The following is a 13,028-nucleotide window of genomic DNA, read 5'->3' as shown; positions in this document are numbered from 1 at the left end:
TGTAGGAGGTAAGGTTTTAGAAGACAGAGCAAAGACACAGTATTTTTATCCCAACTTTACTCCACCAGCCTTTCAACTCAGTAGGCAAAGTGTCTGCTCCCATCAGTCTTCTCTCTCACTCTGCGGGTTGGGAATCGCTGTCTTTAAAAATAGAACATCATTGACCCATTTATCTGCAAACATCTCAAGAGGCAATTATTAAGTTTATTATCGAGGTTATCAGTCAGAAACGGTCCTTATCTTCATCGTAAAGCTCTGACAGCGAGTTCCTCTCCCTCATGTCGAGACGGAGTGAATTCTAAGATCTACAAGTTGAAGCAAACGAGAAACGTGCTTCTAGTTTTTATGAAACTTTAAAACAAAAGGAAGGACAGCACAGTTTGAAGTTTGGCTCTTTAATTTGGCCTCATTATTTCAGACCTTGCTAAGTAAATTAGGTGCTGTTTATATAAAAATTCTATAGCTTTATTTTTCCTCTTTCATTTTTGAAGCACTGCTGCTTTGGGAGCTTTTGTTTTTATCTTATTACCTCACTGTTTTTTTGTTTTTTGTTTTTTTTTAATTCGGCCTTGTGCAGGAAGCGCACTGACAAAGATCAGAAAAAGCTGTGCGCTCACTTTGTTCAAATAAAGGTTACTAAATAATAATAATCACTGTGGTTGCGAGTCTTCTAACATATCTGTGTTTCTGCTCGTTATTTTCAATTCAGGTCCTCTTGGAGGAGTGGCAGAAAGAAGGCGTCTTCCTGACTGTTAGTCCTTTGTTCCAGTTGTCAGAAAACAGGCAGAAACTGCACCGCTTCATCTCCCAGTATCTCTACAATTAATACATTTAACTGAGCAGCATGACTCAGGGCCACAACGCGGCTTTGTTTCCTCGCGGAGTCTGACCTCATCGTCTGTTTGCATCAAGGAAGCTTGTGTTCAGTTAAAACGATGCATGCTGAGCCAGGACGCTCATGTCTTTAGGTTAATTGCATTTTGATTTTTCAGTGATGAGACATTGATTTTAAGTTTATCTTTAGTAATAGCATTTGCATAAAGCCGCAGGAGAGGAGGATTATGAAGTCCCTGTAATCAGTTGTGAGGACTCGCCGTAGGATGACGCCACTTGTGCGTTCGCACACGTTTGTGCTGTAACGAAGGCTGCATCCAGTTTTGTTTGTTACATGTGAAATTGTTTCAGTTTGGTTGCTGTTCAAGTTAAATAATGTTCACGCTAAAATAAATGGTTCTGTGTCCTGGTATTGAACACTGGTACAAAGCGGTTCACTGCACACAAACTAAAGTCCTTTAAAGTAGCACATTAGTTATAATCTCCTGCACACAATTCATCATTCTGAGCAGCTCTCCTTCTGAATGTAGATCCTTCAGTGCTGAGTCAGACCTCTGGAGAAGTCTGCATGGCTCACATGGACCTTTTGACATCAAGATGCAGACGAATCGATGCCTTGCTTAAATCGGGACTCTGAGCTTTTTTCTGACAGGCGTTTGCATTTTGGTGTTTACAGCTGATTGTTTGTACAGTCACATGTCAGTGCAGCTGTTTTTACTCCTTCAGCGAGCACAGAGCAAAGCCGCAGCGGTTCAGCTGTCATCGGCCGTGAGAATCTACTGCCATCCAGTGTTGAGGTGAAGATACTGAATCCTAAAAAGTAGTGGAACAGGACTCCAGTCATAGCCCGCTCAGAACGGCAACTAAATCAGGAGGTTTAACAGCTGCTGATACTTAAAACAGAGGATTTGCATATGAAGAAATATGAGTTTTTAGAGTGCTGTTGAGGGAGTCTCCAGAGGAGCTACTCTCACATGGAAAAAATTTTAAGAGGGGGGGGTCATGAACATCTTTAAAAACAAACAAAAAATAGGCTAAGGATTGATTGGCTGTGGCATTTTAAAGTCACTATTCAAATGATGGAAAATGTTTTTCTGTGTTATTATAATTATTACACGGTTGCCAGTGGGGGTGAACTGATTTAACATTTTTTCCTTGAATATGCAAGTCTGATTTCATATTCAAGGCATTACTTCAGGCTTCACAACGAAAAACAAGAAGAGGGCTGAAGATTCCTCCTGCAATGCAACATGAATCAAGGCTGTGGATCCAGAAGGATAGATGGAGCTGGGTTAGTTTGTTTCCTCGAGAAAACCAAAACGGCATCTCAGAATTTTCCTCACATTCAAGTTTCCCTGATGTCACAATGGTAAAGTATCCTTCCAGAAACTCATGGATCCAGATTTGGATTTAGATTAATGCCAAAAGTTTACTTTGGGCCAAGCCAGTATTTTCATGCAGATCTTTCCATAACTTGTTTAGTAATCCTCTTAACAAACAGACAAACCAAACTAATCATGTAACATCCTTGGATGAGATAAAAATCCCCTCATGTGACTTTGAGGATTGCCTGAAGCTGAGGTTTTAGTTGGGGTATTGTAAGGTTAACAAGATAGAGCTGCAAATGACTCCTTTGCACCATAAATGTACAAGAAAAGAGAATGTAGCTTTATGCAAAATAATGTGTAAAGCCTAATTTTAAATTTAAATATTTCACAAGAGATTCGTCACATCAAGCTGCTGCAAATGGAAACAGGTACATTGAATTACTTCCTTAGATTACAGCAAAAAGCGGTTACATGAGTGAAAGCACAGTTCGAAGTAATTATAGAGACTTTTCTCCCGGCAGTAGCAAAAAAAAAACCAAAGTGGAAAACAGCGTGTTTTAATTTGATTTATTTCTACATCACCAGTAATCTTTTTTTTTTTTTTTTTTTTCTTTATGGGAAAGTTATTTCAGTATGTCTTAACCTGTTAACTGGCAGGGCCCGCCCCCGGGCCCTCTTAGCGATTTCCGACTTTGAAGCCTCATAGCGTCACAGTAACGCTTGCCGTTCGCCCTCACGATGCTTTTATATGACAGACTAGACCCTCAGAATTCGGATTGACACCTCATTAGCCAATCATGTTATGAAATGGATTTTCCAGAGCCAATAATATCCAGAGAGCGTCATGTGAAATTTAAGGGACATGCCCCCAAATGTTCTCCAATCGTTCTTATTGAGTCAACTCTAACCTGAAATCTAAAACACAGATGGATAGCCAATAAAATTCCCGACACGTGGGTAGATGGCACGATGGGGTGTGTTTTCACATGAAGGCATAAACTCCCGTGCGTATTCAGTGCGTATTGCGCGTCCTCCATGCGTAAACCAAACAGGAAGTAGGACTATGCGCTGACGTGCATAAACAGTATTACAATGTTTCTCGGCAATGGATTGTCAGAATGCATCAAAAACAGACTACATTTATTCAACGAAGGACTACTGACTCACGAAGTGGATTATTTGTATTAGAGAATGTCGTCGCTGATTTGACCAGTTTATCGCGCAAATGAACACCTGTTACTAGAAGGGCAGAAGGTAGTTTTATTCTCAGCTCTCCTCGTATTATGCCGTTCTGATGTAAATATGTATGTAATGCTGAGCTTGGCATGCACCATTACACAGAAAATATAACCGTGCGCCGCTGTGGGCCCACTTATATTGTGTTTTTGCGTGGGCGCTGTTAGTGGTGTGATTTACGTATTGAAATGTGCCAGGTGTTTGGGGGTAGGAAGGGGTACTGTAGTATCGATTGGGGGTTCGCGGGCTTCTCTATTACGTCAGCATCACCGATAAAAGGGCAAGGTGAGGTGGACAAACGTCTCAGAGAGTTTCATTTGAGATTCGTCGTGATCCTGTTGTTTTGGAGTTTTGCGAAATGGCACAGCGGGCCGCCGGGCAAGACCAAGTTCAGCGAGGAGGTTGTGGAATTGCTCACACGGAGAGAGAGCGACATTCAGCATCAGACTTTTGGGTTCAACTGTATGATCCAACATCAGAAGAAGATTTGTTTTCCGATGGAGATGACCAGTAAGTGTCTAAAGTTTACAAGTTGGGGGTGGGGTTATGTATGGGAGGAGGTGTACATTTGTATCAGACAAGGACTACTGGAGGATGTGTGGTTTTATTTTATGTGTGTATGCACTGTCTGCATTTACTGTAACTTTTTTTGATATACAATGTATTTTTGTGTGTGTAAGGGAATCACTGAAAATGACGGGTTTTGGTGCATGAAGGCTGAATTTCCTTCGTTTACAAATAGGGGAACCTCTGATCATAGTGGCAGCCAGCCAAAGAGAAGATGGTGAAGAAGGCTTCCATCTGATGAAGAGGATCTATGCCGTTACAGCACAGGCCAGAAGGCCATTGCACCACATGTGACAACATTGTGCTTTGTCCCAAACAGAGCTGCTATAACCCATGGCACATTGAAATTCCATGTAGGGGGGGTGGGGTAGAGCAGAATAATTGTAAATAGTTGCAGTTTTGCGTCTGTGTTTTTTTTTTTTACATTACTCTGAAAAATAAAATAGCATTTACAGAAATGGTGATTTGTTTTGTGACTAGTTTTTTTTTTTTTACAATGTACAATAGTGTCATCATAATTATTGGATTAATATGACTTTATTTATGATTTATTCAGTAATTTGTGTGTAGTACAGGATTCCTCAGGACAGTATCTTTGATTAGACCCTCATTGATGACTGTATGTTGAAGCAGTGAGGAGTTACAGCCCTTTAAAATTTGCATGTCAAAGGGGCTTAGATGCGCACTTGGACTATCCAAATGGCACATGAGAGAGAGAACGGCCAGGGCATCAATGCACAAAAACCTTTACAAAACAATAGGCTTTGTGCTATCTTGATTAAATTCGAAAGCACGACAAAAAGACTTCATTCTACAGCTCCAATGTATTTTCCAGTCGTTACCTTCTATATTCAGTGTGTAGTTTCTTGATAACAATCAGGAAAATCTAGGCGAGGCAAAAATTGTCTACTTTTTTCTGTGTTCCAAACTTAATAGCTACAACGTCATTACAGTTACAGTTCTTTTGACTACATAAATGAAAAATATAGGTTGTTCTGCTTCGCAAAGACACTAAACTTTTGTGTGTACTCCAAAGAGTTCAGGAACAGCAGCTGATTTGATTTGGGTATGCTTTTTCTCAGGCGTTTTTTTGTTTTTTTTAGCCGCCAGTTAAGTGGTTAAGTTGTGTGCACAATCATTCATCCTGAATATAAATCATAATTAGAAATTTAATATTTACATAGCCAAAAAAAAAAAAAATTAGGAGGTTCACAGTTTCTTCTGCACAGCGTGAGTGGGCGGCTGCTGACGGAGGGTATTTTTACAGCCCGTGATGACTCTGAGGTTGAGTCACATAATTACAGTGTTTTGTGTTTTTTTTTTAAAAAACACATTTTCTCTCCTCGTAATTACTAAAGTATCATGATTAAAAGAGTCTCACAGTTTTACATATTTCCTGTTGGGGGAAAAAAAGTGAAACACTTGAATGGTAATTAATTGTGAGAAGCAGGCGAGCGTCAGCGCAGTTCAGCGGCTGACGTTCATTCGGGGATTCTCCTCTCAGGGTTTACACCACTTTATTGATTATAGAACCTAATTGTTGTATCCGGCACTCCACGACGTCCCCTTTCTGGAAGAAAGAAAGGGGGAAAAAAAAAAAAAACGGTTAAAACATTAAGAGACACACTTCAAATCACAGCCTTATCCATAATTACTTGAGCCTACTAAAGTTGTGTTGCATGTTTCACAGTTTATTTTTTCAGTCTTATACTGGGCCCTGGTGCAGCCCCCTCAGTTCATTCACAGGCTGAAACGAGCCATTTTAGCTTCTTTCAGGAGGAAGACTTGCAGACTTCCAGTGACAGATAAGTATTCAGATCCAGAGTTTTCTCAACTGTGAGGCCAGCTTTAACCGCTGGCCCCACAATAGATGCCACTGATCGACATATGAGGGAACGGTAAGTACATTAGAGGGGTACCTAGGCAACCAGAGCCTGGAATGACCACTATTGACCAGCTGTCGTCTACAAAGCAACGCAACAAGCAAATCTGTTTATGTGGATGGGACCTAAGGCAGCTTTATTCTGATTGGCTGGCCTTTGTAAACAGAAGGTTTTAAGGAGTAAAGAAAATCTGTCATACATCCAAAACTATTCAGATTTTTTATAGTTGGGACTATCACCTCTAATGACTTGTGCCCTGTCCACACTAACTGCTGCTAACCACCTTTGAGACCACACAGAGTCAAGAGTAGGAAAAAAGTACTGTAGCAGTCTGATACGGACTACCTGCACATACACTGACTTTACTATCTGATACTTTTGGCATGTTTAATAAAGGCATAAAGCATTGTAATAATATACAAAAAGTAAGGAAAAACAGAATAGGTCCCCTATAACTCTGTGTCCCTAAGTTCCTTTGGATAAAGTGAAAGTAAATCTGCAGCTGCAGGCACACAAACCTGTCCAGACCAGCTCTGCGTGCTGCAGATTAACTTTTGTCAGGCTATGAAATCACCTTGAGAAAGACAGGTGGCTTTCTGAATGCGCCCACGCCTGGAGGAGTGCCTGTCAGAAACACATCTCCTGGAGTCAATGTCACAAACCTGTCAGGAGGGGGAAAGCACAGAGTGGAATAGCTGAAAAATTACCATCAATTCAGCAAATTTAAGGATTTTCTTTCTCATGGTCATGTGGTATAATTTTTGTATTAATTTAGATTAAGCCAGAGCATGCAAAACAATATCCCCTAGAGATTATTCCACTGTCTGCACAGATCCTGTGAAAGGTGCTGTGGGCTGACATTATCAAGAGAACCCCCCACAGGCATTCTCACCAGTAAGCTTAAACGCTCAGAGAACGCTCCAGTTGGTCAGGGTGCCAGTTGGGGTGGATAAGTCTTAAATGAAGCGCATAATTTTATTTCAGCGTGTGCAACGAACGGAGGACATTTGTCACTTAGATTTACTTTTAGAGGAATTATTTCTTAACTCCTTGGAACGTTACTCAAGAAGAAAGAAGTAGTTTGTACCATGTAAATCATGTAAAGACTCCGTGGGTGAACTTCTCGGGCACAGAGACTGTCATCATAAGCAGCAACATTTAGGGAGCTTACTTTGAGACCCACGCAACAAGAGCTGCTGTCTTGAAGATGATCTGATCCGTGTTGCTGCTCTGGACCGGCTCTCCATTAACCAGGCACTGGATACTCAGGTTATGAGGATCTGAAGGACAAATGATACATCAAGTCGATGATTCACCTCATTTGTCCCTTTTTGGACTTTAGGCTGTCATTGTGTAAGTTAACCATTTTCAACAGTTAAGGATAAAGAGAACTTTCCAAACTTCTCATTTGTAATGTTTCCCTCTGAGGGGACAAGTGGACCAAAAGCATGCATTTAAAACGCCCCCGGCAGCCTAACATAGCCACCAGATCCCCTCACCCTACGGTGATCTGTGTTGTTCCTTTAATTTGTCACTCATCTGTAGAGGTTTTTAATTACTCAGACGCCTTTCATTTAACAGCACGTAAATAATCAATGTAAGAGGACAGCAACACTTGTAGAGAGTAATTACTCATAATAAAATATGGTCATAATTTCCGAACAGGCAGACAAGCACACTCAACCTTTATAGAGCTATTTTTATTTGAACAAACTTAGACTGACATGTTGACACTGACTGTGTTGAATAATCAAGTGTGTTGGATAAAATGAAAGCCTCGTATTGCTAAAGAGAACAGGTCAGCACAGCTTAGTTCTGCAATGTGGCATCTGAACAAACCACAAAACTTCAGGAACAATTTCCTTTGGACGCATGAGACCACAGCGGAGATGTCTGGAACCAAACACAGCACATCAGCACAAACGTCTCGTGCCAACTGTCAAACATGGAGCTGGAGGGGGTGATGATTTGGGCTTGTTTTGTAGCCACAGGCCTATTTAAATGTTGCCTTCCATAACTGTGGGGCCACACTGATGCTCTGCTGTGCTCCTGTGACGGTGTCTGCACCATCTCTGTACATACATCATGTTTACTACTGAGTTTAATAAGTCTTTATTCAGTTAGTGGCGTTAGCTTTTCTGTGCTGCCATTTCTTAATCATTGGCCAAAATGAACATCCATACTGGCATATTTGCAATAACCTACCCTACCATAATCTAATCAATCAGCCGGGCTCTGTGATCATTGCTTGTCTAAAGTACATCATGGAAATTTTTTGTGTAAACATCTCATCTTTGAAAATGGACATTATGTGATGCAGAAAGATTCTAGTCTGTTTCCAACAATAGCAGAAATTAAACCGTAAACATGATGGCCCACATTTGACAAGAATGTTTTCAGCCTTTAGAAATCCTAATGGTTACCATTATCATGTGGCTGGGGCTTTCATGCTGCTCCCATCAGTTACAAAAACAACACTTCCTCAGTGAATTGCAGCTTGTTAACTCGGTGAAGCTGCTGGCGCACGAAATCACAGATAATTGCATGAGTCACCAGATTGTCTTTAATTCCCCCTTTCACTCTCGCGCTTCCTGCTGCTGTTTCTCGTTCTGTCTCACCTGTCACAGCATCAGTGGTTACTAAGGCAGGGCCGAGAGGACAGAAGCTGTCAAATGTTTTTCCTAGAAGCCACTGCTTCCCGTTACGGTTCATCTGCCAGTCACGAGCGCTGACGTCATTGGCCACAGTGAACCCGGCCACGTAGGAAAGCGCGTCTTCTTCCTAAATAGCAAGAGGAGTGGAAACTGAGATGAAACGGCTGCTTCGCCGCAGCGTGAAAGCGTCATGGCCGTCATTGGTGATGTGGTGATGCTGACCTTGATGTGTTTTCCTCTACGTCCTATCACAAAGGCCAGCTCCACCTCCCAGTCCACCTCCTTCAAACACACAAAAGACCGAGATGATGCAAAAACAGTGTCAAGAAGCATCACGTGTGCCTTTATCTCCATAATTATTTAAAGTGGCTTTTTAGCACGTAGTATTCAAAACAAAGTATACTGTTTGCTTGCTTGTTTGTTTTTTAACGTGAGTATCGTGTTGCTGCTCATTCTTATCCTGCAATGCAAATAAAGGAAAAAGAGGCACTGTTGGCATCTACCAAAAGCTCTTGGGAAACAAAAGATTAATTTTATTGGTTACATTTTAATCAGACACTAAACATATAACATGTTGCAGAGGCTACTTTTAATGCCAACCTTAAGGAGTCCCCAGAAATCTCAAACTACGTCCCTTTTTTTGTAATGTTTTTGGCATTTTCTTGAAGTAACCTTGCATTTCAGTCCACACCAGATTCCTACTTTGAAAAAAAAAAATCTACTATACCTTTAACCACTAATGTGAAAGTATTTTTCTATTCCCATTAATACATGTATTAATGTGAGAATTTACAAAGCATTTGAAGCTCAAATGCAAAGCTACAAAGATGCACCTGGTTTCAGTCTTCCACTCACTGTAGCCTGACATCACTATGTAGGCAGGCTGCCGATTGGCAGAACAGCTCACTTGCGGTGGACTGCAGTCCGTCTGCAGTGGTCAAAGCTGTGCAGACTTGTGACTAACAGGCACTGCTGAGGGTGCACTGACTCTCCCTGATGACCTACAGCAGCTCAGTGCATCTGTATCAGTCCTGGTGTTTCAACTAAGGAACATTATGAGATCTAAGAAAAATTTTGGAAAATGTACCCTTTATTATCTGCACAACATGCTGCCTTTACCAGAAACAAATGTTGATATATTACACTGTTTTTAGCTGTTTTACTTTGGCCCTCTGTCATCTCTAAAATTACATCAGACATCATCATAAACCCCCATCTCTATTAAAAAAAGATAAAAAAAAACCCAACAATCAAAATGAACCCCTATGAGCAAGCACTTGGTGACAGTGAGAAGAACCGGAAGAAACCTCTGGCAGAATAAGACTCAGGGAGGGGCAGTCATGTGCCACAACCAGATTGGGGTGGGGGGAGTGAGACGGGACAAAAGACACTATAGAAGAGAGCCAGAGATTAATAACTGATTAAAAGCAGAGTGGGGTATAAACAGTGAAAAGAGGTGAATGAAAAAGAAGTACTCAATGCATCACAGGAACCCCCCCAGCAGCCTAGGCCTATTGCAGCATAACTAAGGGATGGTTCAGGGTGACCTGATCCAGTCCTAATTGTAAGCTTGATCAAGGTTCTGCCTCCCATTCTACTTTTAAATATCCTAGGAACCACAAGTAAGCCAGCAGTCTGAGAACGAAGAGCTGTATTGGGGCAATACGGTACTATGAGGTGTTTAAAATAAGGTGGGGCCTGATTGTTCAAGGCCTAAGAAGAAAGATTTTAAATTAAATTATGGATTAAACAGGGAGCCAATGAAGAGAAGTCAATATGGGAGAAATCTGCTCTTTCTAGTCCCTGTCAGTACTCTAACTGCAGCATTTTCATTTTCAGGCTTTTCAGGGAGCTTTCAGGACAACCTGATAGTAATGAATTATAATAGTCCAGCCTAGAAGTAATAAATGCATGAATTAGCTTTTCAGCATCACGCTGAGATATTGGAGATATTGCACAAATGCAAAAAAGCAGTCCTACTGTACATATTTATTTAATATCGTCATTGAAGGACATATCCTGGTCAAAAATGACTTGGATGTCTTTCAATGCACATATTATATAACTTTTACTTATTTGGATTTAGCACTACTCCTTTTCTCTTCCTGTAAAGCACTTTGTCAGTTCTGTGCAAGTGAAGTGAAGTTGGCTTTCTTGCTCTCACCTGGCTCTCCGAGGGCAGAATGATGTCATCGTACGGCCCCGTGATAGCGCTGGGAAACTTGCTGAAGATGATCGGTTCTTTGGGGATCGGTGCATTCTGCTCCAGGCAGTGGTCACGGTAGTTCATACCTACACATACCACCTTCTCTGGGCCCGTCACGGGGGACAGCAGCTGGATGTCTGCTCGATCCACCACACACTGACCAGATGCCACGGCTCTGAGGAGAACGAGGAGGAGGACTGGTTTATCAAGATGTGGGGAAATAATGATGATGTGGAAAATAGAAGTTTCAGGAAAGATGACCAAGCTTGTTGATGCATATGGGAAAGAAGATTGTTTTAACTGAGAAGATTTATGAGGAAGATGAGTATAATCAAGGGACCTGATGACTAATATGTGTCACGAGCAGAAGAAGCATAAATCAACTGTATGACTTGATGTAAGAGTTTTTGACACCTCTGTGCACACTCCAGGCCCTCGCCTTCCAGCTCCAGCAGCTCCCTCATTGTTGACGGCATGGAGGGGTCAAACGCCTTCAGATCCACCACACTGAGCCCCTCACCTTGCTCCACGCCCACCCTGATTCTGCCTCCATCATCATCATCATGGCGTTGAAACTGCACCAGACGCATTGCTGCACCGCTCAGTCCTCGCCTCTGCGTGTCTGCCGCTTGCCCTCGAGCAATTACACTCCTGAAGATGCAAAAGGAGCGAAGAGGAAGTCTCATCTGTCGATGTGAGAAGAGGAGGAGCAGGGAAGAGATGGGAGAGGTCACACACGATCCTTCAATGAAGGCAACAAAGATGCTGACACCACTGAAGCCCTGAACATTTTTAGATGTTAGATTCAACTCATTGTCATTGCGCACACAAGGCACTGATCGTTCCAGATCACTCATCCAGAGATGAGCATCTGCGGTCATGCAGCCAGAGACCGGCGCTACCGTTGAGGCAATGTGGTTCAAGTGTCTTGCCCAAGGACACAACGCAGCACAGGGACAGGGGCTTGAACTGGTAACCCTCCGGCTGCAAGGCGAGCGCCTACCCACTGCGCCACTGCCACTAAGGAATTACAAAACAATCAAAAATGTTAACAAGGTGCTGGAAACATTCCTCAGAGACGTTGCAGTTCCTGCAGATTTGTTGATATGCTTGAAGAGAATCTCCTGTTTCATTGCATCCCAAAGGTGGCTGAGTTCTGGTGACTGTGGAGGCCATTTGAGTACAGTGAACTACTAAGAAACCAGTTTGAGATGATTTAAGCTTTGTGACATGGCATATTATCCTGCTGTAAGCAGCCATCAGATGATGGACATGTTCAGCAACGATACTCAGGTAGGCTGTGGGCTCTAAGCAATGCTCCTCACTGGATTATTTCTCCTTTCTGACCACTCTGTAAATGCTGGAGATGGTTGTGCAGGAAAATCCCAGTAGATCAGCAGTTTCTGAAATACTCAGACCAGCTCCTCTGGCACCAAAAACTATGCAATGTTCAAAGTCACTTAAATCACCCCACCCCCTTCCGATCTCAGTTTGAACTACAGCAGGTCGTCTTAATCGTGTTTACATGCCAAAAAACTTTGAGTTGCTGCCAACTCGACATTTGCCACTTAGACATTTGCATTAAGAAGAGTTTGTAATGCAACTCAACAGCTCCGGTATCCACATATGAAAAACCATAACTTCTTTTCTAATATTTCCCATATTCTCTGACTTTTAATGTCTCATGTCAACTCTTAAACTCGGGATGAAAATCAAAAAAGTGAAGTGAACTCGAACTTTTCTGACAACAGGCTGCCAAAATGGATCAGTGCAATTAAGTCCGCTAGTCTGCACAAAGTAATAACCAGTAATTATCTTTTGCTGTCACATGATAATAGAGCTATAAATTATAACCACGGTGCAAAAAAAAAAAAAAAAAAAGCCGCTTCTGTATGCAGAAACTGTACCTGCAGCCTGAGGAGATCTGCTTATCTCAGATTTCTTAAAAAAAACATTTTAACGTTCACGCTGTACCCAAACACTTACAGAACAACCGTGACACCCACTGCTTCTAGCTCGACCTTTGTACTCACCTCCCCAGTTTTTGCAGCTCTGTACAGAAAACAGTACTTTCAACTACCTTCCGGTAGCATTTGTAGTCCATTAGCTCAGTCCCGTCCAAAGCGAGACAAATCCCTCAACCCGCGCCGAGCTGCTACGACTGTCTTTATAGCAGTGCTAGCAGTAGTTGATACTGATATATTTGTTAATATATTTGTGATATAATCCTGTAAATGGAGCTTTTGGCTTTTAACGAATCAATATGGAAACTACAATTCCCTACGTTGTCCTTCTTGTGTCTTAAGGTACAGTAGGAAAA

At 41.9% G+C, this 13,028-nt stretch overlaps 2 protein-coding genes across 6 annotated transcripts in view; one reads left to right on the top strand and one right to left on the bottom strand.

Annotated features, from left to right (window-relative positions):
* Positions 1–1,238, top strand: part of gpat2 (glycerol-3-phosphate acyltransferase 2, mitochondrial) — a 44,358-nt gene extending 43,120 nt beyond the window's left edge. For all 3 annotated transcript variants that reach the window (XM_030737940.1, XM_030737939.1, XM_030737942.1), the window contains exon 23: positions 710–1,238. In XM_030737940.1, the coding sequence (XP_030593800.1) occupies positions 710–826 (117 nt within the window). In that variant the 3' untranslated portion in view covers positions 827–1,238. The remainder of the gene's footprint in view (positions 1–709) is intronic.
* Positions 1,239–5,089: 3,851 nt separating this feature from the next.
* Positions 5,090–12,998, bottom strand: fahd2a (fumarylacetoacetate hydrolase domain containing 2A). 3 transcript variants are annotated; one of them, XM_030737833.1, is made up of 8 exons: positions 12,742–12,998; positions 11,123–11,394; positions 10,667–10,883; positions 8,725–8,784; positions 8,467–8,629; positions 7,020–7,128; positions 6,423–6,510; positions 5,090–5,535 (listed from the first exon to the last, which is right to left on the bottom strand). In XM_030737833.1, the coding sequence occupies exons 2-8, from the start codon at positions 11,392–11,394 to the stop codon at positions 5,473–5,475; spliced, it is 972 nt and encodes a 323-aa protein (XP_030593693.1). In that variant the 5' UTR covers positions 12,742–12,998; the 3' UTR covers positions 5,090–5,472. The 3 variants fall into 3 exon arrangements, with proteins under 3 accessions (XP_030593693.1, XP_030593692.1, XP_030593694.1); XM_030737832.1 differs by lacking the exon at positions 12,742–12,998 and adding an exon at positions 12,695–12,736; XM_030737834.1 differs by lacking the exon at positions 12,742–12,998 and adding an exon at positions 12,616–12,724.
* Positions 12,999–13,028: the final 30 nt, after the last annotated feature.

Source organism: Archocentrus centrarchus, chromosome 9 (genome assembly GCF_007364275.1).
Source record: "Archocentrus centrarchus isolate MPI-CPG fArcCen1 chromosome 9, fArcCen1, whole genome shotgun sequence".
Lineage (NCBI taxonomy): Eukaryota > Metazoa > Chordata > Actinopteri > Cichliformes > Cichlidae > Archocentrus > Archocentrus centrarchus.
Note: the sequence above shows the minus strand (reverse complement) of the source record. Positions and strands in the feature narration are given on the sequence as shown.